General features: G+C 42.8%; 1 protein-coding gene across 1 annotated transcript in view; it reads left to right on the top strand.

The window, feature by feature from the left end:
* LOC134300264 (voltage-dependent calcium channel gamma-2 subunit-like) overlaps positions 1-19,222 on the top strand; it is a 28,383-nt gene extending 9,161 nt beyond the window's left edge. The window contains exons 2-4 of the mRNA XM_062984983.1: positions 9,136-9,219; positions 17,519-17,659; positions 18,510-19,222. Coding sequence (XP_062841053.1) covers positions 9,136-9,219; positions 17,519-17,659; positions 18,510-19,036 — 752 coding nt within the window. The 3' untranslated portion in view covers positions 19,037-19,222. The remainder of the gene's footprint in view (positions 1-9,135; positions 9,220-17,518; positions 17,660-18,509) is intronic.
* The last annotated feature ends 6,064 nt before the right edge of the window (positions 19,223-25,286 follow it).

Raw genomic sequence — 25,286 nt, 5'->3', positions numbered from 1 at the left:
GATCAGGACCAGATTGTTATGGCTGGACGACTGGGTTAAAGTATCTCCCAAACAACAAGTGGTGCCCATACCAACCAACAGTGGTCAGAGAAGGTCCGAGTCACCATCCACAGAAAATATGAATAATAAGAACAATAGTAATAATAATAACAAAAATTATAATAATAATTTACTTCATTTATACTAAAATAATAAATGATAGCAAAAATTATAATAATTATAAAATAATAATAATGTAATAATGATATAAAAATAATGATAATAATAATAAAAAATAACTATAATGATAATAAAATAATAATAATAATTATTTGATACTAAAATGATAGCAATAATAATAAAATGATAATAATAGAAAAATAATTAAAATAATAATAAATAACAACAATAACAATAATAATAAATTTATAATAATAAATAAATTATACTAAAATAATAGCAATAATAATAAAACAATAATAATAGAAAAATAATTAAAATAATAATAAATAACAACAATAACAATAGTAATACATTTATAATAATAAATAAATGATACTAAAATAATAAATAATAGCAATAATTATAATAATAATAAAATAATAATAGTACCAGTAATGTAATTATTATAATAATAAAGAGTAAAAATTATAATAATAATAACAATAATAATAATATAAAAACAATAATTAAAATATTAGTAATTTATTGATAGTATAATAAATAATAATAATAATTATTATAATAATTATTTAATAATACTGAAATTATAAATATTAGCAATAATAATATTAAAAAAATAATTATTAAAATAATAATGATAAATACTAATAATTAAAATAATAATGATAATAATTAATAATTATAATAATAATGCTGATTGAACCCCTTTATTTTTTATATATACATGTACACGTGTGGAGTACATTAACATTATTTTTTGGTGTATCTCAGCTCATTTTGAAGCTGTGGTCAGTGCGCAGGGTCGGTCAGTAAAACATAATAATGCTGCAGGTCTCGGGTGTATCAGTTCCAGGATCAGATTATTGAACAGGACGTATCATATCTGATACGCTTCAAACTCTGTGAACTCGGTTCATCTGCTCCAGTTACAAACGTACTGAAACCTAAACGTGTAAATCATCAGGATTCTGTCTGATATTCCTACTTTCCTTATATAAATATGATATCTGGGCCTCGTTTGGTTTAATCGGCATCAGAATGGGATTCCATCATGTGGTTGTGGTAATGAAGGAACCATACCGGTCACCTCGGTGCCTGCGTGGTCCTGTTTTACGTGTTTGGTGATCTGGTAAGCCTAGCAGTGCCATGGTGGCCCAGATGGCAGCGTTTATCGCTTCCACTCTCAGCAAATGGTACTGTTGGCTAAACACGCTAGCACAGCCACCGTCAGCTTCCACTGGGAGACCTCAGCGTGCCAAACCACCAAATAAAAACCAGATCTGGAACGGGCGCCGTGGCTGAAAGCGTGGCACTGCAGCCTGAACCAGGTAACTGGCCTGATTGTTGATCGTGACTGGAGTGGTTGGCATGAAGGGCTGATGTGCCACATGTACTGTTTAATGCTGGCTATAAAAATGTTCTGTGAATAATTAGATTAAAGATTTAAGAGGGTAATTAAACCTTTAATAGACGTTTATGTTCTTATGGGTAAAAATACATACAGTAGATGGATGATTGGAGATGGTTGATTGATAGGTGGTTGGATGGTTGGACGGTTAGATGGACAGACTGATAGATGGATGGACAGACTGATGGATGGATGGATGGATGGACAGACTGATGGATGGACAGACTGATAGATGGATGGATGGACAGACTGATGGATGGATGGATGAACAGACTGATAGATGGATGGACAGACTGATGGATGGATGGACAGACTGATAGATGGATGATTGGATGGATGTATCTCACACACACTGCTTTCTCAGAGAGTGTAGCATCACGCTGTGCTCCCTGCACCCCCGTGTGAGCCTAATTAAAGCAATTAATCTGCTGAATTGGGCAGAGATCTAATACCATAATATCGTCGTCGTTCCCCCCCACAGTATATTTAATGTGATCACAGCGAGGGGAGCGGCGGCTTCAGGAGTCGCGAGCAACAGGAACAGCGAGAAATGAGAAGAGGGGCGCGAGAGGGGCGGCGGTGTGAGAATGCATTAGCACCTAAAACAGCAGCAGAATAAAGAACACGGGGACGCGGGAGGGAAAATCAAGCCGCTGCCGAATGTGGAAGATAAAACGAGATCCTGGCGCAGTGAGAGCTGGCGTACGGTACGTGTGGGCTGGAAGTGAAAGATGGAAGGTTGTTGCATGCAGCTGAACGTAGAAACAACTCCACTCAATAAAGGGGCCATGTTGGGCGGCCTGGCACACGCCCGCTGTGTTTCTCACTGCTGCAGGACAGGAGGCGACGGGGACGCTCGGAGAATTGCTAATCGCCAATCGCCGGGACGATTGGGAGGGGGGGTAACGGAGAGTGCGGGGGTGAACGAGAGAGAGACGGAGAAGAAACAGAGAGAAGAAAGATGAGTGTGTGTGTGTGTGTGAGAAAGTGTGTGTGTGAGAGAGTGTGTGTGTGAGGGTGAGAGAGTGTGTGAGAGAGGGTGAGAGAATGTGTGAGAGAGAGTGTGTGAGGGTGAGAGAGGGTGTGTGTGAAAGAGAGAGTGTGTGAGAGAGAGAGAGAGTGTTAGAGAGAGAGTGTGTGAGAGAGAGAGTGTGTGAGCGAGAGAGAGTGTGTGTGAGAGAGGGTGAGAGAGAGTGTGTGTGAGAGAGGGTGAGAGAGGCGGTTTGACGCATCCAGACCGCAACCGTTGGCTTTTCTTCCCTCCACATTAGGGATCAGAAAAAGAGCTGCAGAGAGGCGCTACACTGAATACAGGATGCCTTCGTCCCTCTACCCCTCCCTTTGATCTGCCCCTCCCTTTGATCTACCCCTCCCTCCAACTACCCCTCTCTCTCTCTTTACCCCGGTCTCTCACATCACTGTTCTTCTGCACAATGGTAAAAACGAGTCGAATCCTCACGCCTGCTCGTCCTGGTGCCAGCGGTGGGTGATGTGCCATTATTACTGACGTTAAGGTTTGGTGGTGTAAGTGAGACGGGGCGCTCGGTGGCACAGCGGTAATTTATGCTAACCCACTAACCCACTAACCCACTAACCCACTAACCTACTACTACTGGGATCCAGGGTTCAAATCCCCAGCAGTGCTGTTGGCCAGTCGGCATCGACATGCAGACATGATAGGCTGTGTCTGGGGGGGGGGATTGGTGCCCAAGATGCCCGAGTGGCCGTGATAGATTGGCGTCCTGTCCTGTGTGCGTTACTGCAGCAAGGAATTACTCCCAAAGTGTATGATGTTTGGAGAACAGTGTTATGGAACACTTGTCGCCTTTAGAACATAGGGTCAGGGACAGGAACGCTGGAACCACAGGACCCTGGAACCACAGAACCTTGGAACCACAGGACACTGGAACAACAGGACCTTGGAACCACAGAAGCTGGAACCACAGAACCTTGGAACCACAGAACCTTGGAACCACAGAAGCTGGAACCACAGAACCAGGAACCACAGGACGCTGGAACCACAGAACCCTGGAACCACAGAACCCTGGAACCACAGGACGCTGGAACTACTGGACACTGGAACCACAGGACCCTGGAACCACAGGACGCTGGAACTACAGGATGCTGGAACTACTGGACACTGGAACCGCAGGACCCTGGAACCACAGAACCTTGGAACCACAGAAGCTGGAACCACAGAACCTTGGAACCACAGAACCTTGGAACCACAGAAGCTGGAACCACAGAACCAGGAACCACAGGACGCTGGAACCACAGAACCCTGGAACCACAGGACGCTGGAACTACTGGACACTGGAACCGCAGGACCCTGGAACCACAGAACCTTGGAACCACAGAACCCTGGAACCACAGGACGCTGGAACTACAGGACGCTGGAACTACTGGACACTGGAACAACAGGACCCTGGAACCACAGAACCTTGGAACCACAGGATGCTTTAACCACAGAACCTTGGAACCACAGGATGCTGGAACCACAGAACCTTGGAACCACAGAACCTTGGAACCACAGTACTTGGAAACACAGGACCCCGGAATCTCAGAACTATGGAACCTCAGAACCCTGGAACATGGCGTCTGTGTGAATATAAGGCGTGGGAATCGGGATCGACCTCAGAGGGGCGTGCTAGCGTGAGCAGGTGCGCTAAATTGTAACCCAGCGTGAGTGGTGGCGGCGCTGTGAGCGGAATCGGATTAGTGTCAGCTCGGTGTGCTGGCACGACTGACCGCGGCCGAGCGTGCGCTAACGAGCCCACACACACCGCCGCCGCCGCCGCTAAGGAGTGTGAACACACCCCCTGTGAACCATGTGTTATCCGAGCGGCCACGGTGTGTGTGTGTGTGTGTGTGTGTGCCGTACCGCGTGCCCACTCAGTAAAACGTTGACTGTCTGGAGCTGAAGCGTTCGATTAAAACTCCCGTCAGTTTATCACCACGGGGCGGAAAAGAACGCGACACGTTTAGTTAATGCACGCTGTGTGCCAAAAGTATGTGGACGCCTGAGTAAGAGCCTGTGAGAACGCCTTTATTCATCAGCATTTAGGAGACGCTTTTATCCAAAGCGACTTACAGTACTGTGACAGTGTACAGTCTGAGCAATTGAGGGTTAAGGGCCTTACTCAAGGGCCCAACAGTGGCAACCTGGCAGTGGTGGGGCTTGAACCAGTGACCTTTTGATTGCTAGTCCAGTACCTTAAGTGCTTGGCTACAACTGCCCTAATATTTTATACATATATAATACAGTGAAATTATGTATCCCAGCTTGTATGGAAGTCATCCTACGACGCCCCTGGATCCAAGAGGTCTAAGGGCCTTGCTCAAGGGCCCAACAGTGACTGCGTTTGAGTCAGGACTCAAACCGACAGCCTTTCTATTGATAGTTTGGTGTTGCCTGAAACATTCCTGACTGCAACAACAGCGTGCACTAGACATACACTATATGGTCTAAAGTTTTTGGACACCTGAGCGTGAGTGTGTCGGATGCTTCTCACAAGACTTTGAAGTATGTCTGTGGGAATTTGTGCTAACCCACTAACCCACTACTACTGGGATCCAGGGTTCGAATCCCCAGCAGTGCTGTTGGTCAGTCGGCATCGACAAACAGATAGGCTGATAGGGGGGGTTCACTCACAACGTGTATGGGACACTTGTCGCTTTTAGAACGTAGTTTCATGTGGTTTGAGGAGCTTGAAAACAAGTAATTGAAGATGTTGGACCTTGGGGACGTGGAACCACAGAACCCCGGAACCACAGAACTCTGGAACCAAAGAGCCCTGGAACCACAGGACCTGAATCAAGGGACCTGGAACTACAGAAACCTGGAACTACAGAACCAGGAACCACAGGACCCTGGAACCACAGAACCCTGGAACCACAGAACCCGGAACCACAGAACCCTGGAACTACAGGACCCTGGAATCACAGAACTCTGGAACTACAGAAACCTGGAATCACAGAACTCTGGAACCAAAGAGCCCTGGAACCACAGGACCTGAATCAAGGGACCTGGAACTACAGAAACCTGGAACTACAGGACCCTGGAACCACAGAACCGGAACCACAGAACCCTGGAACCACAGAACCCTGGAACTACAGAACCAGGAACCACAGGGCCCTGGAACTACAGAACCCGGAACCACAGGACCCTGGAATCACAGAACTCTGGAACTACAGAAACCTGGAACTACAAGATGCTGGAACCAAGGTACCCTGGAACCACAGGACCAGGAACCACAGGACCTAGAAACATAGGTCCTAGAACAACAAACCCTGGAACTACAGAACCCGGAACCACAGAACCCGGAACCACAGGACCCTGGAACCACAGAACTCTGGAACTACAGAACCCTGGAACTACAGAACCAGGAACCACAGGGCCCTGGAACTACAGAACCCGGAACCACAGGACCCTGGAACCACAGAAACCTGGAACTACAAGATGCTGGAACCAAGGTACCCTGGAACCACAAACCCCGGAACCACAGAACCCGGAACCACAGAACCCTGGAACCACAGAACCCTGGAACCACAGGACCAGGAGCCACTGAACCCATTTAGTCAAAAGATGCCAGCCTTTGTATAAGAGCACTGATGTTGGGCCTGAGCTCAGGGCTCTGTGCAGAACACCAAGCTTATCTTCACGTCTGTATAGAGCTTGCTCATGCTGGAACAGGAAAGGACCTTCCATAAACTGTTTCTGCAAAGTCGGAGGCCTATCATTTCCCTTATATAACAGATTTCCTACACCTGTTAGACTGTTCTGGCTGAAACGGTGAATATAATAATTAAACGGGGCGTCCCGATACTTTTGTTAGCTGGAGCCTCAGGTCAGCTGACACAGATCCTCCGAGTAGGAACAGAACGTGAAGATCTGAAACCAGCTGTTTTTAGAACGTCCTCGGTGCCCCGTCGCCTAAACGCCTCACGCCTCCTCTCTTCCTCCCTCGTAGCCGCCTCGTGTTATCTGTTCCTTTGCAGTTTGCCCGCCGTGCCAGCTTTCTCTTTATCGTACCCGCTCCTTTCATCCACAGGCTTGGCAGGAAAGTGTGGAAATGTTCTCACGTTCTTCTCCCGGCGTGAACCGCAGCTTTTCCCCGGCTCTCGCTCGTCCTGCGCTAAACGATTTGCGGCTTTTCACGCGGAGTTTAACGGCTGTGTCTCATTCACACCAAGCGGCACTAAACCCTAACCCTTACCCTCTGCACCCTCGGAGAGTGACCCTTCAGCTGTGAGGCACCAGTCTGAACCAGTAATAAAAGTAACACGGATGGACGTTCTGAATTCCGTTCAGTCTGATCATTAAGTATCAGTAATCCTGACCTGGGTCCCAGTGGGTCTGGCACCGCTGGGCGAACGACACCCACACACCCTGCACAGGGTGCCAATCCACTGCCGGACGTCAGGCACTCACACATGGTTTGAACCTGCCTCCCCTGGATCCTTGTCCTGCGTGACACCTACACTACCTGCCGCACCACGGTGTTGCTTTAGTGTCGAGTTTGGTATGTTCTTTCATGCCTTAAATGAAACTGATGGTTAATATTTCTCATAATTGAATAACACTGCTAGCTAGCAAGCTAACTCCGCTGGCATGTGTCTGTGTGGGCACCCGGCCGGCTGATAGCAGAGATAGTAAACTAGACGATGAATGAATGAAGTGATTGAAGGATGAGCGCGGGGCGTCGGAACGGTTTAGCTCGGGATTAAAGTAACGCCCGGGCGTCTCTGATCTCTACACAGTCAACAAACACAGTGTGTGTGAGAGTGTGTGTGTGTGTGTGTGTGTGTGTGTGTGTGTGTGTGTGTGAGTGAGCTGTGTTATGAATTAATGATGCGCCTGAAACAAACACTGCTGCTATAAAGCTATGAAATATTAAGCGATATAAACGGGCTGCTAAGATGCTACCTGTGTAGCGTTTGTGTGCTGCGCTGTTAGCGTTCAGATCACAGCTTTGCCCGACACCCTGGCATTACCAGCCGCACCAGAGGTGCCACCAGCCTGGTCGGCCACTTAACCACATCTAATAGAAGTTGGGTCGGTAGGAACAGCGACTCCTACTGGCTGGTGGAGGAATACCAGGATTGTAACATGTATCTGTAAACTTGACGGGCGTGGTGTAAATACAGGCTGGCACTGTGGCACAGCTGGTAGATTGGGCACCATTCAGTAGTGTAGTTCCCAGTTTAGTCATATCCAGTTCCTCTTTCTCTGCTGAACCGGTGCTGACCAGTCCAGCTGCCAGTGCACTCCTGTCTACAGGTCATCTACACAGAGAGCCGTATGGTGTACGGAGAGTCATTTGCTGTCTCTGTGAGGGCTTAGCATGCTATATTGTAACACACAGATGAATGAATGAATCAATTTAAAAATTAATAAAAGAATAAATGAATGAATAAATAAATTAACAAATGAATTAATTAGTAAATGAAAGAATAAATACATAAGTAAATAATTAAATAAATAAATGAAAGAATACATGAATAAATAAATAAATAAATAAATAAATAAATAAATAAATAAATAAATAAATAAATAAATAAATAAAATAATAAATAAATAATTAAATAAATGAATAAAATAATAAATTAATAAATTTAAAAATAAATAAAATAATAAATTATTTAATAAATAAAAGAATAAATAATTAAATAAATGAATAAAAGAATACATGAATGAATGAATTCACACACACACACACACACACACACACACACACTGTGAGGGTCCTAAACTGGTTGCTATGGAAACTCGTCCCCCGCTGCCGTTCGACTGGTGAATCGAGTTTCGCCCACCAGAGACACAGAAAACCGTCCGGACTGAGACCTGCAGCCCCGGGAAAAAGTTTTTACCCCCCCCCCATCTCTAATATCAACCCTTATTGCTAATGTTATTAGAACTCCAATTCTGTTCCATTCTGTTGTTTTTTCTACTCAAAACATGCAGTAGGTGGATTGGCCGCTCTAAATTACATTATATGGCCAAAAGTATTTGGACGGCTGACCATGAGCTGGTCGGACAATCTGTTTTGTGAACAAGCGGCATTAAAAAAGGTCTCTCACAAGTACGTCTGTGGGAATTTGTGCCTGTTCAGTAGTATAAAAGATGACAGCTTTTGTACGGCTGAGCGCTGATCGATCAGTCGGTGTTCCGGTTCATCCCAGAGCTGTTGAGTGGGGCTGAGCAGGACACTTCGTGCAAAGGAAGCATGTCATTCCCTTTATATAGATGATTTATTACACCCGTACATTTTTTCAGTTATAACAACAGCCGCTCTTCTAAGAAGCTTCTCACAAGACTTTGAAGTATGTCTGTGGGAATTTGTGCCTATTCCGTAAAAAGATGATTGATGATTGAGTCGGTGTTCCGATTCTTTCCAGAGCTGTTGCATGGGGCTAAGGTCAGGGCTCTGAGCAGGACGCTCGCTGCAGCTTGTTAAACCAGTACAAACCTTAAACCCGAGTTAAACTGTTTTTTTAAAGTTGGGAATGTAGAAGTTTAAACCCTGAGTGTCTCACCGTGTGTTTATTTGTTCTCTCTCTGACAGGAGCCTTCAAAGGACTGTGTAAACAGATCGACCATTTCCCCGAGGACGCCGATTACGAAGCCGACGCCTCCGAGTACTTCCTACGTAAGTTCCTCTCGTGTTCCCTCTGAGCTGGTGGGACGTTCAGGAACTGGAACGGGATTTACTATAGTGAATGATGTCATTTTAAAGTTTATTACTTTAATTTTACCGTTCTGAGTTAACGCTCCGAGGCTCCCACACATCTCTTAAATATACACTATATGGACAGAAGTATCGGGACGCCCCTTTTAATCACTGAATTTATGTGTTTCAGCCTGAACAGTTACTAACAGGTGTAATAACTCAGTTATATAAAGGAAATCACATGCTTCTGACTGTGCAGCAACAGTTTAGGGAAGAACCTTTCCTGTTCCAGAATGAGGTCTATAAAGACATGAAGAGAAACTCCAGTGTCCTGCACAGAGCACTGACCTCAACACAACTCAACAGCTCTGGGATGAAGCGGAACACCAACTAAGCTGCACTGTTCATGCCATAAACGGGCACAAATTCCCACAGACGTACTCCAAAGTCTTGTGAGAAGCCTTCATTTTTATTTTCAGACTTACAGTACTGTGACTGTATGTTGTCTAAGCAATTGAGACTTTAGGGGCTTGAACCAGCAACCTTTTGATGACCAGTCCAGTAACTTAACCACTAGGCTACAACTTCAGAAGAGTGGCTGTTGTTCTAGCTGAAAGATCACACAGAGGTCACTCTGGCTTAATAGCGTTTGTTTTGTTCACGGTCAGGTGTCCGAATACTTTTGACCATATAGTGTATAAAGTCCTGATTAATGATTAGAGTTTATTTAAGGTTGGTTTGGTCGCATCCCTAAAGGAGGCGCTGTGTTCCTGACACAATCTGTCCTGCTTCAAACCCCTGGTGTTCCCGGGACCCTGGCGCTGGTGGTTGGCACCCTGCAAACATGCTGTGTTGACTCTCTGGCCACTCTGCCAGCTCGTGCTTGGTTTAGGTTCCCGGTCATGTTTTCAAGTATGAACGTGCCAAGCGTCATGAATGGGCACAAAGAGCTGGCATTTCATTTACTGCGCTGGTAAATTTGAAGGATTTTTGTTGGGAAGCGGTGGGTAAAGTGTGCCACCTCCTGCAGTGACGATGTGTGTGTGTGTGTGTGTGTGTGTGTTCAGGGCTGGTAAGCGAACCATGAGTTCTGAAGATGACAGGATAGGGTGGACGGAGTGTCACCAAGAACCTTGGACTGTGCGAGTGTGTGTGTGTGTGTGTGTGTGTGTGTGTGTGTTTGTATCCTTATCTTTGCAGCAATTGGATAAAAAAGCAGTGATGCCCCTAATGGCACGTGAATTAGGACACTCACATCCATAAATATTTTGGCCTCTTTCCTATATGGGTCAGGTCTCTCTCTCTCTCTCTCTCTCTCTCCTTTCTCATCTCTCTCTCTCTCTCTCTCTCTCTCTCACTCTCTCTCTCTGTGACCTACACAGACAATATAGCACGTCTGAGGGAGGGAGGGTCGAATGGATTCCTCATAACTGCTGCAGTTACGCCCTCTGCTGGCTGATTTATGGCGCCGCACAGAGACGGGGGATAATGGAGATTGGTGTGGGAATTGGTTTTAGACTAGTGCATATTGGTTTTAGACCGGTGGGTATTGATTTAAGCAATGGGTATTGGTTTAGACCAGTGGTGTAGTGGTTTTAGACCAATGGTGCAGTGATTAAGACCAGTGGGTATTGGTTTAGACCAGTGGTTCAGTTGGTTTAGACCAGTAAGTAGTGGTTTAGACCAGTGGTGTAGTGGTTTTAGACCAATGGTGCAGTGATTAAGACCAGTGGGTATTGGTTTAGACCAGTGGTTCAGTTGGTTTAGACCAGTAAGTAGTGGTTTAGACCAGTGAGTATTGCTTTAGACCAGTGATGTAGTGGGTTTAGACCAGTGGTGCAGTACTTTAGACCAGTGGTGTAGTGCTTTTAGACCAGTGGGCAGCAGTGTCTCAGTGGTTAAGGTACCGGACTGTTCCGACTGATCAGAAGGTCACGTGTTCTAGCCCCACCACCGCCCGACTTCCAGTTCTTCAGTCTGAATTTGTTCTGGCAGTCAAATGACAGTCAGTAAATCACTCGTTACAGCGTCAACACATGCAAACATCAGAACGTCAGCGGAGATTTGTGTCTTACATCAGGGCCTGACCACACAAAGGTCACAGTGTCCCACACTCACACTCCGAAATCTCACAGAAACCCCTTTCAGGGAAGTGGAGACTGTTAATGCCGTAACAGAGAGCGGGTCAGCTCTAAATAAATGATCACGAACCTTGAAATGCGACGTCCAACAAGCTCATGGTTTCCATATAGTGCAGATGTACATATAAACTATATGGTCAAAAGTATTTGGACGCCCGACCGTGAGCTTGTCGGACATCGCATCTAAAAAACAAACTGTATTAAAATAGAGCGACATCTATGTGATCTTTTCAGCTAGAACAAGCTTCTCACAAGACTTTGAAGTGTGTCTGTGTATGGGAATTTGTGCTGTGATGTCGGTCAGGAAAGCCTCAGTCGATGTTCCAGTTCGTCCCAGAGCTGTTGAGTGGGGCTGAGCTCAGAGCTTTGTGCAGGATACTCATGCTGGAACAGAAAAGGGCCTTCCCTAAACTCTTTCCTCGAATTCCTGCACTCTGGCTGACGCAATCGTGATCGTCAGGTGGGGAACGAGTCCCAGTGATGGATGATTTGCGCTGCTTATTTTGCGCCGCTCGTCCATCTGGGTGTCGCTCGGTCCGGTGATTTTATTTGCCTGATGGACTCCGGAGTAAAATCAGCAGCAGAACTTTGTCTCGGGTCCGGGATCAGACACGGCACAGTGAGAGATGGAGCTCGCTCGCGTCGTCCTCCTCTTGGTTACTTTAACAGGAACAGCTAAATGTCTGACCTGGAAAAAATACATTTATGTGCCGGGGCATCACAACTGGTCTGAAGCTCAGTCGTACTGCAGGAGCCACCACAATGAGCTGGCGTCTATTAATTCAGAGGATGAATATAATAGGTTTCTGTCTGATATGTCCGAGTTTCTCAGTAAAGATTGCTGGATTGGTCTTAACAAGGTTCTTCCCGTGTTAAATTATACTAAGTGGTCTGATGAAAGTGTGGTGAGCATCAAAAAGTGGAATGACCCCATCGGACCAAACAGCCCGGACACTGAACACTGTGTTGTGTCCTCTGGCGGTCCATGGCGTGACAGAAATTGTATGAACCCTTATGACTTTGTTTGCTACGAATGGAAACAAATAATCTTGGTGCCACTGATGAAGACCTGGGAGGAAGCTCTGGAACACTGCAGGGCCCAAAACACCAACCTAGTGATCATGAATTCATCTGAAGAGCTGCGCTTTGTCAAAGATCAGGTGATGAATAGCTCGATGTCTCTTGTATGGACGGGTCTTCGCTTCCTGGACGGTTCATGGTTTTGGGTAAACAAGAAGCCTCTGATGAACGCCACCTCACTGCCCTCGTGTCCTGTCCAGCCTCTGCTTTGTGGCGCCGGAAACATTAAAACGAACGTCTGGGAGAACAGGAACTGTGAGGAGAAAATGTTTTTTGTTTGCTACAAATGATGGTAAGGTAAGTTCCTGAGTCACAAACAAATGCTTTTAAAGTAACATTTATTTTACTAGATTTATTTATTTCTGTGTTTATTTTAAACGCAGATACTGCTGTGATTTAAAGCCAGAGCATTTCCAGCCCTGAAGCCAGCGAGAGGATCCGGGAAACGTGATCGATCACCGTTAATCCTTCACATCTTTACTAGGTTCATGTTCAGAATTTGTTAAATAAAATATTAGAATTATAGTGACCTTAATACGCTGCCGTATATTGACATAATCATACTATAATAAAATAAGCTTTTAATTTGTAGTTAGAGTAGTTAGAATATTTACTATGTTAAGCTTTAGATTATGTAATAAAATACAGTTCATTATTATCATTATTTCTTGTAAACTTTAGGATTTTGCATTTGCTTTGTATGATTTTGCCTACAGTTAAGTTTTCTCGTTGCTACTCACATAAACAAAAACCATAAAGAATCAGTTTTCAGAAGAATCAGACTTTTATATGATGTTATGTAAATAACACGTTGTTACAGACATCATTACAACATTAGTTCATAATTAAAAATAAATAAAATATTAAGTAGCTGCATAAATTGTTTAAATGAATGTTAGCATTCAAAATGTAATAAATAATAAAGATTAAAACAGATTGTTGAGTTTTTAACAGGACAAGCCCAACACAGACAAGATCTCTTTCACTGAACAAAAAAAAACGATCCGAAATAACAGCAATGATGTGATTAGAATACAAACAAAACAGCAACAGCACTTGTACACACCTATAAAGTTTATTTAAATCTTCTCTATAGAAACCTGCAAATATTAATTATATACACGTATAAAGTTTAGAAAGTGTATTTAGTTTATTTAAAGCTTCTCTGTTAAAACCTGCACATTTTACTTATATAAACATATAAAGTTTATTTAAAGCTTCTCTGTAAAAACCTGCAAATATTAATATACGTATAAGGTTTATTTAAAGTTTCTTTGTACTTAAGTTTATTTACAGTAGTTTTAATGTATGTTGATGAAATATGTCTGTGTTTTTTTATGCTTTACATTTTCTAACAACATATAACATTTACACATTTTACTTCTTTTAAAAAGCAATAACATTAAAATTGAATTAAAGCCGAATTAGGTTCAATTCTATTGATCCGACCCTCCAGAACAGTTCCAGTTTCTCATGTGGCCCACTGGGAAACTTACTTGTCTATTATCAGGTCTAAACCTTTAACACATTTAAACTATTATAAACACAAAAATCATGAATTAAAATTGGAACATTTTAATGGAACTTGGAATTTTCTGGGCTTTGATGTAATTTTTTTCCTCAGTATATATTTGTTAATGTATCTGTAAAAGCTCTTTGTGGTAATAAACATAAAATAAAGGTTTTAACACAATGAATGTGCACTGTTTTCTTTATAATTATTCACAGCGAGTACACAGAATAATCTAAATAAAGTCCATATAAATCCTGATCCACAACCCAGGGTGCTGAAGTAAAGCGAGAGGTTACGTGTGAATAGTTCAATAGATCAATAAGGAAAATAAATTCATGAATTAGTTACTGATGCTAGAATTATTTTATTTTATAGGGTGTTTTTGTAGAAATGAAAAATATCCACTCATTTGAAATAGTTATTTTTTAGTCTTACAGTCTGAAATCAAAACTTACAGCTTTATTTACACATTTTACATTAAAGTAACATTAAATTAACATTCAAGTAATGAGAATCTGTTGTAAAAAATGATTTTACAAACGAACTAGAATATGAGGGCAGGAAACGTCATCAGTCCCTGATTTAGTAATTGCAGAGCCTCATTTGCTTTGATTGCAGCCATCAGTCTGTTTGGATTTGTCTCCTCCAGTTTTGCATATCTAGATCAGGGAGGATTTGCCTGTTCTTCCATCCTGCAGAATTGTTTGAGTTCAGCCAAATTTGGGCTCTAATCCATCCACGGTCCGTTCGGCAGCATCCATTTTCACTTTTAAGTCTGACCGATTGCCCAGCTCAGGCTAACGAGAAACATCCCCATATTGTCACGCTGCCACCACCGTGCTTCACAGCAGATATGGTGTGTTTGGTGATTTAAAGCCAGAGCATTTCCAGCCCTGAAGCCAGCAAGAGGATCCGGGAAACGTGATCGATCACCGTTAATCCTTCACATCTTTACTAGGTTCATGTTCAGAATTTGTTAAATAAAATATTAGAATTATAGTGACCTTAATACGCTGCCGTATATATTGACATACTATAATAAAATAAGCTTTTAGTTTGTAGTTAGAGTAGTTAAAATATGTACTATGTTAAGCTTTACATTATGTAATAAAATACAGTTCATTATTATCATTATTTCTTGTAAACTTTAGGATTTTGCATTTGCTTTGTATGATTTTGCCTACAGTTAAGTTTTCTCGTTGCTACTCACATAAACAAAAACCATAAAGAATCAGTTTTCAGAAGAATCAGACTTTTATATGATGTTATGTAAATAACACGTTACAGACATCATTACAACATTAGTTCATAATTAAAAATAAATAAAATATTAAGTAGCTGCATAAATTGTTTAAATGAATGTTAGCATTCAAAATGTAATAAATAATAAAGATTAAAACAGATTGTTGAGTTTTTAACAGGACAAGCCCAACACAGACAAGATCTCTTTCACTGAACAAAAAAAAACGATCCGAAATAACAGCAATGATGTGATTAGAATACAAACAAAACAGCAACAGCACTTGTATACACCTATAAAGTTTATTTAAATCTTCTCTATAGAAACCTGCAAATATTAATTATATACACGTATAAAGTTTATAAGTGTATTTAGTTTATTTAATGCTTTAATTCAATGTGTTTTGTTTGGTTTTTTCCATCTTTACCACTTAGAGTTCAGTCCATAAATTTCAATCAGGACATGAAATCTTTTGCCACTCGACGTTAGAATCTTTCAGGAGTGGCTTTGTTTCCACCAGGTGTAATAAATCGATTATCTGACATCAGTGCTGAGCCTTACACATGATCGCACTGAGGCCACTTTATTTCAATACCATTTGTTTTTGATGTCCATATTGGTAGACAGAGACTGATGGTTGGGTGCAGACACACAGACGATTTGTGAAGCTCTTCTCATGAAATGAAATGAAATAATGAATGAAAATGATTTAAAATGCAGTGAAAAAAATAGAAATGTTTGACCTATTTTTTACATTTACGTTGACGGCATTTAGCAGATGCTTTTATCCAGTTGTAACTGAATACAATGCAGGCAATTAAAGGTTAAGGGCCTTGCTCAGGGGTCCGACAGTGGCAATTTGGCATGGACGAGCTTCTCTAGGCCTTGCTGATTTTTTTGTGACTGTGTGTAAAGATGAAGGCAGATTTGTGAAATGCTTTGATGCTTTTGATGTCTGACAGATCAGAAAACCAGGATTACTTTATTTTTGGATTTTTGGAGCCCTGGAATCAGAGCACGTAGAATCATGACGTGATGCTACCACGTTCGTACTGATGCGCTGGTGCACCTCCAGTGTGACGTCTCATCCGCTGAAGCAGATGAGTCTCTGGGTTCAGTCGGGTGTGCTGGCATGGGCTTTACGTTTTTTTTTTTTTTTTGTTCTGTGGGCGGAGTTAACGATCGCTTGTGCAGCTGAGTCGTTTAACCCATGAGCTCCAGGTTCTTGATTGGCATCGCCAGGTTCTGCATGTCAGCACTTTGTGGACGGTGAGAAGCTGATTAAGTGCTCATGCTAATTTCCCCTCACTGCGCTGGTGTCAAGGAAGAAGCCGAGTCAATAAATAAGTTTTATTACTAACTTTTATTTTCATGTGCCACTTTATCCTGGTCAGGGTCACAGCACACAGGGTAACAAAGCCAGACAGGATGCCGATCCATCGCAGGGCTTCAGCCTTCGACCCAACCCGTCCACAGACATACAGGCTAATCGTGTCTGTGTGGTCACACGTATGGCCGGTAGCGCTGCTGAGATTTGAACCCAGACATCAGAGGTGGTGGGCTGGCATAACAGATCGCAGCAACAGTTTCGGGAAGCACCTTCAGCTCTAGCAGCTCTGTCCCAGGGCCGTGACCTCAAGCCCTTCCGGCTCCATTTAAAGCATGTTTTAAAAAATAACACACACCTGCGCTCAAGTGTCCACATACTTCTGGCTGTATACATTACGAAATACAATATAACACGTGTGTGATTTCTTCACGCTCTGCACCCTCGTCAGGACGCGGTGGATATCCGCAGCGTCCCAAAAACAGACTAATTTCAGGAAAATGCGTCTCTGCTGCTCCACTCGTTGGCAGAAGGATTTCTGTACCTCACCCCCCCCCCCTTCACACCACCAAAAAAAACCCAGGGGCTGCGCTAGCCCAGCTGACCTCGACCCAAATCAAAGCTGTGACGTCCATGCTAATCTCGCGCCTCTACAGCTCCGTCCATTTCTGTCCCTTCTCTCTCTCTGCTGTCGAGGAAACATACTCAAAAGTCCGCTCACTGCTCACCTTCTCAAAACCGAGAGCTCTCCCGGGTGCATAACACAGCACGACCGGGCTCTCCGCAACGTCCTCGCTCACCGAACGACAAGGAAGAGTGAAAGAGTCCCAAGTGGCAAAGTGATAGGGGTTGGAAATTTGGAAAAATGCTAAAATAATGCATGGTGCACATTCTCTTTGCTGAAGGCGTCGGAGTCGTGACAGGAAGTCAGTGGTCTGTTGGTGTCCCTCATGTCCGTGTCTGTGTCGTGTCCATAGGTGCGGTGCGAGCGTCCAGCATCTTCCCCATCCTCAGCGTGATCCTGCTCTTCATGGGGGGTCTGTGCATCGCCGCCAGCGAGTTCTACAAGTCCCGCCACAACATCATCCTCAGCTCCGGGATCCTCTTCGTCTCCGCAGGTCAGAAACAGCCAGATGAGACACGCAACACCTCACCCACACCGCAGCTGTATGGCCAAAAGTATGTGGACGCTCCTCCTAATACGAGCAATAAATCAAATACATTTAGGGAAGGTCCTTTCCTGTTTCTGCATCACTGGGCCCTGAGTAAAGCAAGATTCATTAAGATCCACAAGCTCACACTGAGGTGTCCACATACTTTTGGCCATATAGTTTATTTAAAAACGCTTTCTCTATTTTACACACACACACACACACACACACACACACACACACACACATGCACTACTCTTTATTCCCTTTTTTCGGTCTCTAATCCTGTTGCCGGGCTAAACTGAAATCTTTTGAGATTTACACTCTAAAAATACAGCGTCCCTGACACACTTTCCCGTCATGCATCACTTTTACTCACACTCACACGCACACACAATACACTCAGTACACACACTCACTTACATAGTACACACACACACACACACTGTACTTACACTTCATACTCTCAGTACACACAGTACACACACACACACTCTCTCACATAGCACACACACACAGTACACACGCTCAGTGCACACACACAATCATTCACATACTACACCCACACACACACACACCCACAGTACACACACACACTCATTCACATAGTACACACACACTCACTCACACAGTACACACAAACACACAGTACACACACTCAGTTCAAACTCAGTACACACACTCACACACACACAGTCAGTACACACAGATGACCATGTGACAGAATACACACTGCAAACTACTGAGGGTCAGGGGCCCAACATTGACAGCCTGTTAGCTGTTGTTACTAAGCCCTGACGGCGTTTGTGTCCCGCAGGTCTCAGTAACATCATCGGCATGATCGTTTACATCTCAGCCAACGCCGGCGACCCCACCAAGAGCGACTCCAAGAAGAACAGCTACTCGTACGGCTGGAGCTTCTACTTCGGCGCTCTGTCCTTCATCATGGCCGAGATGGTGGGCGTCCTGGCCGTGCACATGTTCATCGACCGGCACCGCCAGCTCCGCTCCGGCGCCAGGGTCGCCGACTACCTGCACGGCTCGGCCATCACACGCATCCCCGGCTACCGCTACCGCTACGGCCACCGCTCGCGCTCCAACTCGCACTCGCGCTCCTCCTCGCGCTCCACGGAGAACTCGCAGTCGCGCGAGGCCTCACCCGTCGGCCTCAAGGGCTTCGGCGCTCTCCCCTCCACCGACATCTCCATGTACGCGCTGAAGGGCGGCCACGGGACCCCCACGGCCACCTACGACTCAGAGAGGGACTTCCTGCAGGTCCACAACTGCATCCAGAAAGATCTGAAGGACGGAAACGCCGCCAACCGACGCACCACGCCCGTATGAGGGGAGAAACGCCAGAGAGAAACGGGCGGGAGGAACCGAGCCCTAAAATTCAGATCATACGTCATGAGTTCGTTTTTTATGATCCAGAGGAGTTGGGATGATTTTATTTATTAATTTATTTTTATTATCGGTTTGCATGATTGTTTTACAGTTTTTATTGTACGTTTAAGTCCGAACGAGTTCCTAACAGGACAAAAAATAGAGACAGAATTTAATCTTGTGTTTCAGTAGCGTTTTTTTCGCACCCTCGTCGACTTCCCTTCCAACAGGGCCAGAATCGATCTCTAACAGAAAACTCAGCTCTGCTATCGGCCGGCCGGGGGCCCACACAGACACGCAATTGGCTGTGACAGGGTTACTTGTCACTGGGCAATTACGACCTCTGCTGAACGGTCGAGGGGCCTGCACAGGGTAGAAGAAGTGATCGGCGGCTTAGTTCAGCCTTTTTAAAGGTGGCGGCCGGGACAAAATTGGCCTTTGACTGGAATATCAAGCATTTTAATCATTAGAAGTGGCGTCCCAATACGTTATAGTTGTAGTCTATATAGTTTATCTCACTACAATGAGGTGAAAGATATTTAATGGGAATTTAAACCAGTTTCCCATTTTTTCTAGTGTTGAAGTGCGGCTGGAGAGGCAATTCAAACATTGTGGTAAAATTGGTGAGGGGAAGTCAACAAGGGACCGATATTCTGTTGTATCCAAAAGTTGGACACCTCCGACCAAACGACATTTAATTTTCATTTTTATTCCCATCTTTATTTTTGCTGCTTTGTCCTGATCAGGGTCGTGTTGGGTCCAGTTTCCCCGGAATCACCAGGCATAGCGCAGGAACAAACACTCGGGCAGGACGCCTCAGCCTCAGCAATCCCTTCTCATCCTTCCAGATATATCCAAATATATCTGTATGTAGATGCCTGACCGGTCGATAGCACCACAGTGGATCACAGCAGTAATGGGCTAGAATTGGAAATAGTATTTGTATCATGTGCAAATGTTGCTACGTTTGGACTCGCTGATTTGATTGTTTCCGGTGCCGCTGGCTGCCACACAACACCAAACATGGTGAATCAAGCTGGCTAATGTGTTTGATCTTCATGTCATCAATCCACAGCACTCGTTTACTCTCATCTGGATGATGTTTTGCATCTTTCCATTGTTGACTCACTTGACGAGGTTTCGGAGAAGGTTTCCGTCCCTCTGATGACTTTTCCATGCAAAGCCGGTTGGTTTTGCGTGTTACGAAGGCCGAACTCTCTCAAGATGCCGCAGATGGCAAACTCCTGAGTCAGTGGAACCCTCCTGTAGGTCTTTAGCTCTCGTATAGGGGGTTTGCTCGGCCTCTTTGTTCAGCTTAAGCATATCTGAGAGTCGTCTCGGTCCTCCAGTCTTTCTTGACTGGACGTTTTGGAGAGTGAGGATTCTGCAGCCTTCACCTGCTTTGTAGGCGTCGATTAGCTTGAATTCAGATCTTAATATTCACACACAAATAAAAGTGTTCGTTTAATCGTTTTATTGTACGTTTAAGTCCAAGCAAGTTCCTAACAGGACAGAAAATAGAGACAGAATTTAATCTTGTGTTTCAGTACCTTGTCGATTTCTTTTCCAGCCTACAGACGTTAGTCTTGTGAGGTCAGAACTGATCTCTAACGGATCTATCGGCCAGCTGGGCACCCAAACTTTTGCACATGCCACAATTACTATTTTATTTGTCCGGGGAATAGGGAAGAGGGGTTAGGGTTAGATTTGGGGGGGCGGGTTATTATTAGGTCATGTTCGCATCTTCTCATTTTCCAGAACTGAAAACAAATGTCATTTGGCCGGGGGTGCACAAACTTTTTCCATAAAAAAGTACAAGGTACAATCAACAGCCAAATGTATTCGGACGCCTGATTGTGAGCGTGACCGGACGTCCCATTTCAAAATCAAATGCTATTAAAAGGAAGCTTCTCACAAGACTTTGAAGTACATGTGTGGGAATTTGTGCCTGTTTAGTACATAAGATGACAGCATTTGTATTTGTATGAGGGCACTGATTGATCAGTTGGTGTTCCAGTTCATCTCAGAGCTGTTGAATATTGCTGAGGTCAGGGCTCTGTGCAGGACACTGGAACAAGACAGGAAAGGGCCCTCCCTAAACTGTTGCTACAAAGATAGCATATCATTTTCTTTTTTTGCCTGATTTATTTCACCTGTTAGTGACTGTCGTGGCTGAAACACATGAATTCAGTCATCAAAAGGGCGTCCCGATACTTTTGTCCATATAGTGTATTAAGAGCTCTTTGTTTTTACTCTTCAGCTCTGTTTGAACTTCATGATGAGTGTTTTTTATCTGCTGCCGATTTGCTTTTGGTTTCGTTTACGTTCTTTATAAAAACTGTGAAACTGTGCGGAGGGGAACCAGAGAGGAAACGCCCAGCTGCAAACAAAGATACACGTCCTTCATATAACGTCATAATTTTATATTCTAACCTAAATAATTATTAAGACTTTTCTTAAGTGCAAAAAAAAAGGACGAGATGGAACATCAGGATCAAACCTGGTGGCAAAAAACAAACAAAAACTGAGGGACGAGAACAGACAACCACCAAACAGTCGCTGGAAGGACAGACTCTCCACCTCAGAGGAAAATGTATTCTTCATAATGGAACCTCCTCGTCTTTTGCTCCGGCCCCGTCCACTCTCTCCTGCTCCTTTACCTTCGGCCGACGAGGGGCCGCAAAGATGAAGTTCCGTTCCGAACCTGAGGGCGGGAGGAAGGACGAGAGAGCGAGGAAAAGTCGAGGACGCCGAACTTCGAACGGAAATTAGCATCGAGACGTGAAGCTAAGTCACTCAGCGTTAATACAGAAACAAAATGCATGCTAGAAATTTACAAACATTTAATAAATAAACCCTGTTCTTCAGAAACCAGTAAGTATAAAGCTAAAAAATATCCACGTTCATGTACTTTTGTTTTGTTTTTTAAACCAAATGACTCCAGTTTTTGAGTTTTGAGTTGGAGGTTTGTATGTAAGTGTATGAATTTAGTTTTCAGCCTTTGCCATCATTTTATTTTGAAATATTTTTTATATTTTGGTTCGTTTGAGTGTACTGTTTGCTGTTTTAAATGAAATCTTAAAGGTGCCACAACAGAACGATCCTCAACTCGAATGCATCAAGTTCTGATGAATAAAAGTCGAACCCCAGGGGGAACAAACGCTGTTCTAGTGCGAGTTTCTTTGTTTTATTATTTATTTTTGGATGAGAGGATTAACTCCTCTGGTCTGTATATATGAAACAGACTATCGGTGCTCTGAATGACAGGGAAGACGGGAATCCCATCCAAGGAAAATTTTGCTTTTTAGGACTCCCAACCATCCCATCAAGTTTGTGCATCCTCACCTATCATCTCTCTCCTCCTCTTGCTTTATCTTTCATCGCTCCTCTCTCCGTCTCTCACTCACATTGTGCTTGTTCTTATCTTATTCGTATTAATTCAGACTTTTCCTCCCCTGGTGTCATGTTGCACGTTAGCTTCATCCGTCTCTCCTCACTCCGCAGCTCCTCATTAGAATACAGCGATAAAAGCTCACAGAGGAAATCAATCATCAGGTAATAACGACTCTGTTCCTGATTAATGCTGCACTCTTCACATTATTAACCGCTGCGCTTTCATACACGCTGAAATTAAACATAAGATTTCAGTCCCTGATTTCAGCAGCCAGGTGATTTTATTTACATCATTTTATCAGGACAGGATTATAAAGTACTGAACTTTTAATCTTGCAGTAATAGTGCGGCTTTTTTACACGCCTGTCAAAAACACAGCAGTCAATCATCTTAACTTTAATACTGACATCCTGCTAAATATATTAACTACAATAATAATAATAATAATAATAATGGTGATAATAATAATAATAATAATAATGGTGATAATAATAATAATAATAATAATGGTGATAATAATAATAATACATTTACATTTACATTTTCAGCATTTAGCAGACGCTTTTATCCAAAGCGACTTACACAATGAGCAATTGAGGGTTAAGGGCCTTGCTCAAGGACCCAACAGTGGCAACTTGGTGGTGGCGGGGCTTGAACCGGCAACCTTCTGTTTACTAGTCCAGTACCTTAACCTGGCCCAATAATAATGGTGATAATAATAATAATGGTTATAATAATAATAATAATAATAATAATGATAATAATAATTCTGATAATAATAATGGTGATAATAATCATATTAATAATAATAATGCTGATAATAAAAATAATAATAATAATAATAATACTAATGATAATAATAATGATGATAATAATAATAATAATGGTGATAATAACAATAATAATAATAATAATAATAATGATAATAATAAAAATAATACAGATGATAATAATAATAATAATAATGCTGATAATAATAATATTAATAATAATACTGATAATAATAATAATAAAAATGCTGATAATAATAATGCTGGTAATGATAATACTACTAATAATAATGCTGATAATAAAAATAATACAGCTGATAATAATAAAAATGCTGATAATAATAATGCTGGTAATGATAATACTACTACTAATAATGCTGATAATAATAATAATACTGATAATAATAATAAAAATAATGCTGATAATAATATTTTTATAACAATGACAATAACTAATGATAACAACAATAATAATAATAATACCGCTGATAATGATAATAATAATAATAATAATGCTGATAATAATAATAATACTGATAATAATAATAATAATAATAATGCTGATAATAATATTTTAAAACAATGACAATAACAATAATGATAACAATAATAATGTAATAATAATAGTTATAATTATAATTTTATAACAATGACAATAACAATAGTAATAATAATTAGTCCTGCAGACACACTCCAAAATCTAGTAAAACCTTATAGGCAATCAGCTTCATGTTTATGGTTTCAGTCAGGGTGTCCAGCAACTTTGTGGTGGTTGATCCACGTACTTTAGCCCACGCAGTGTAGAACAGTACATCCACTGATGGATGAGTTCCCAGCATGCTCAGCTGCTCCCTGCACCCTGAGAGAAGCTGCTCTTGTGTTCATCACTCCATCTAACGGTGAGAAGAAGATCTGCTGAGGACTTCTGAGTTAAGGAAACTGTTTCCATGGTAACAAGCTCCCATCACTGATGGCACAATGCAGCAGACATGAAACCCACGTCTGCAGGAACCAGGAACGCGTTCATAACGTGACTGTGATTATAACACTGGGTGAGAAAGGAAGGTGGGACACGGTACGAAGGATCAGTACCTTGTCTGTTCTACACCCAGTGTTAACGGGACAGGCTCCTGACCCACCACCACCCTGACCAGGCTGCAGCAGCAACTGAAGATGAATGAATGATGCAATAAAAATGAATTATTTATACAAAGCGCGGAACTGTAATGAATCGTATTACTGTTCATAAAACACTGTATGGCCAAAAGTATTTGGACACTTGACTGTGAGCTTGGCTTGACATCCTGTTTCAAAAACAAAGAACACCCACTCTTCTGAGAAGGCTTCTCATGAGACTTTGAAGTAAGTCTGTGTATGGGGATTTGTTCACGCATTTGCATGGCTGGGCGCTGCTGTCAGTCAAGAAAGCCTCAGTTGATGTTCCGGTTCATTCCAAAGCTGGTGGGCTAGTGTGGTGTGCACCACTGCTTGCTTGGTATGTCATTATACAACCAGAAACAAGTCTGCCATTAGGTAGAAGATGCTGAAACATGGGTAACACTGTTTACAGTCAAGCAAGCTTTATACGACCATGGGTTAAGTGGCTAAAAAGCTCTTGCCTAGAACAGGAGCTTCTTTTTGTGCATTACCTACAAGGCAGTACAAGGTTATGTAAAACTCACTTAGCTGTGGACAGCCTCTGTATTCCAGCAGCCTCTTATTCATGGAAGATGTCTGTGGGTGTTTTGGGTTTTTATTGTTATTTGATTGCTTCCCACAATCCAGATAAAGTTTATTCTTGCATGAGATAAACATTTGGGAGGCTTTTCCCTCCAGGAATATGATACAAGACCAACAGACTTTTAATGGGTGCCGTCATACAAGCCTTGTTTACATCCAAATGATGAAGATTTAAATGTGAATTTGTTGCAGGAGAGAGAAACTGTGAACGTTCCAGGGTTCCTCATTACAGCGCCTCAACAGAAACACCGAGGGAAGCACTTGTGCACTGTCGGCCAGGACAAAGAGCTTTAATTAGTCGAGTTCGT

Source organism: Trichomycterus rosablanca, chromosome 22 (assembly GCF_030014385.1).
Source record: "Trichomycterus rosablanca isolate fTriRos1 chromosome 22, fTriRos1.hap1, whole genome shotgun sequence".
Taxonomy (NCBI): Eukaryota; Metazoa; Chordata; class Actinopteri; order Siluriformes; family Trichomycteridae; genus Trichomycterus; species Trichomycterus rosablanca.
This window is presented reverse-complemented; position numbering and strand designations above follow the sequence as displayed.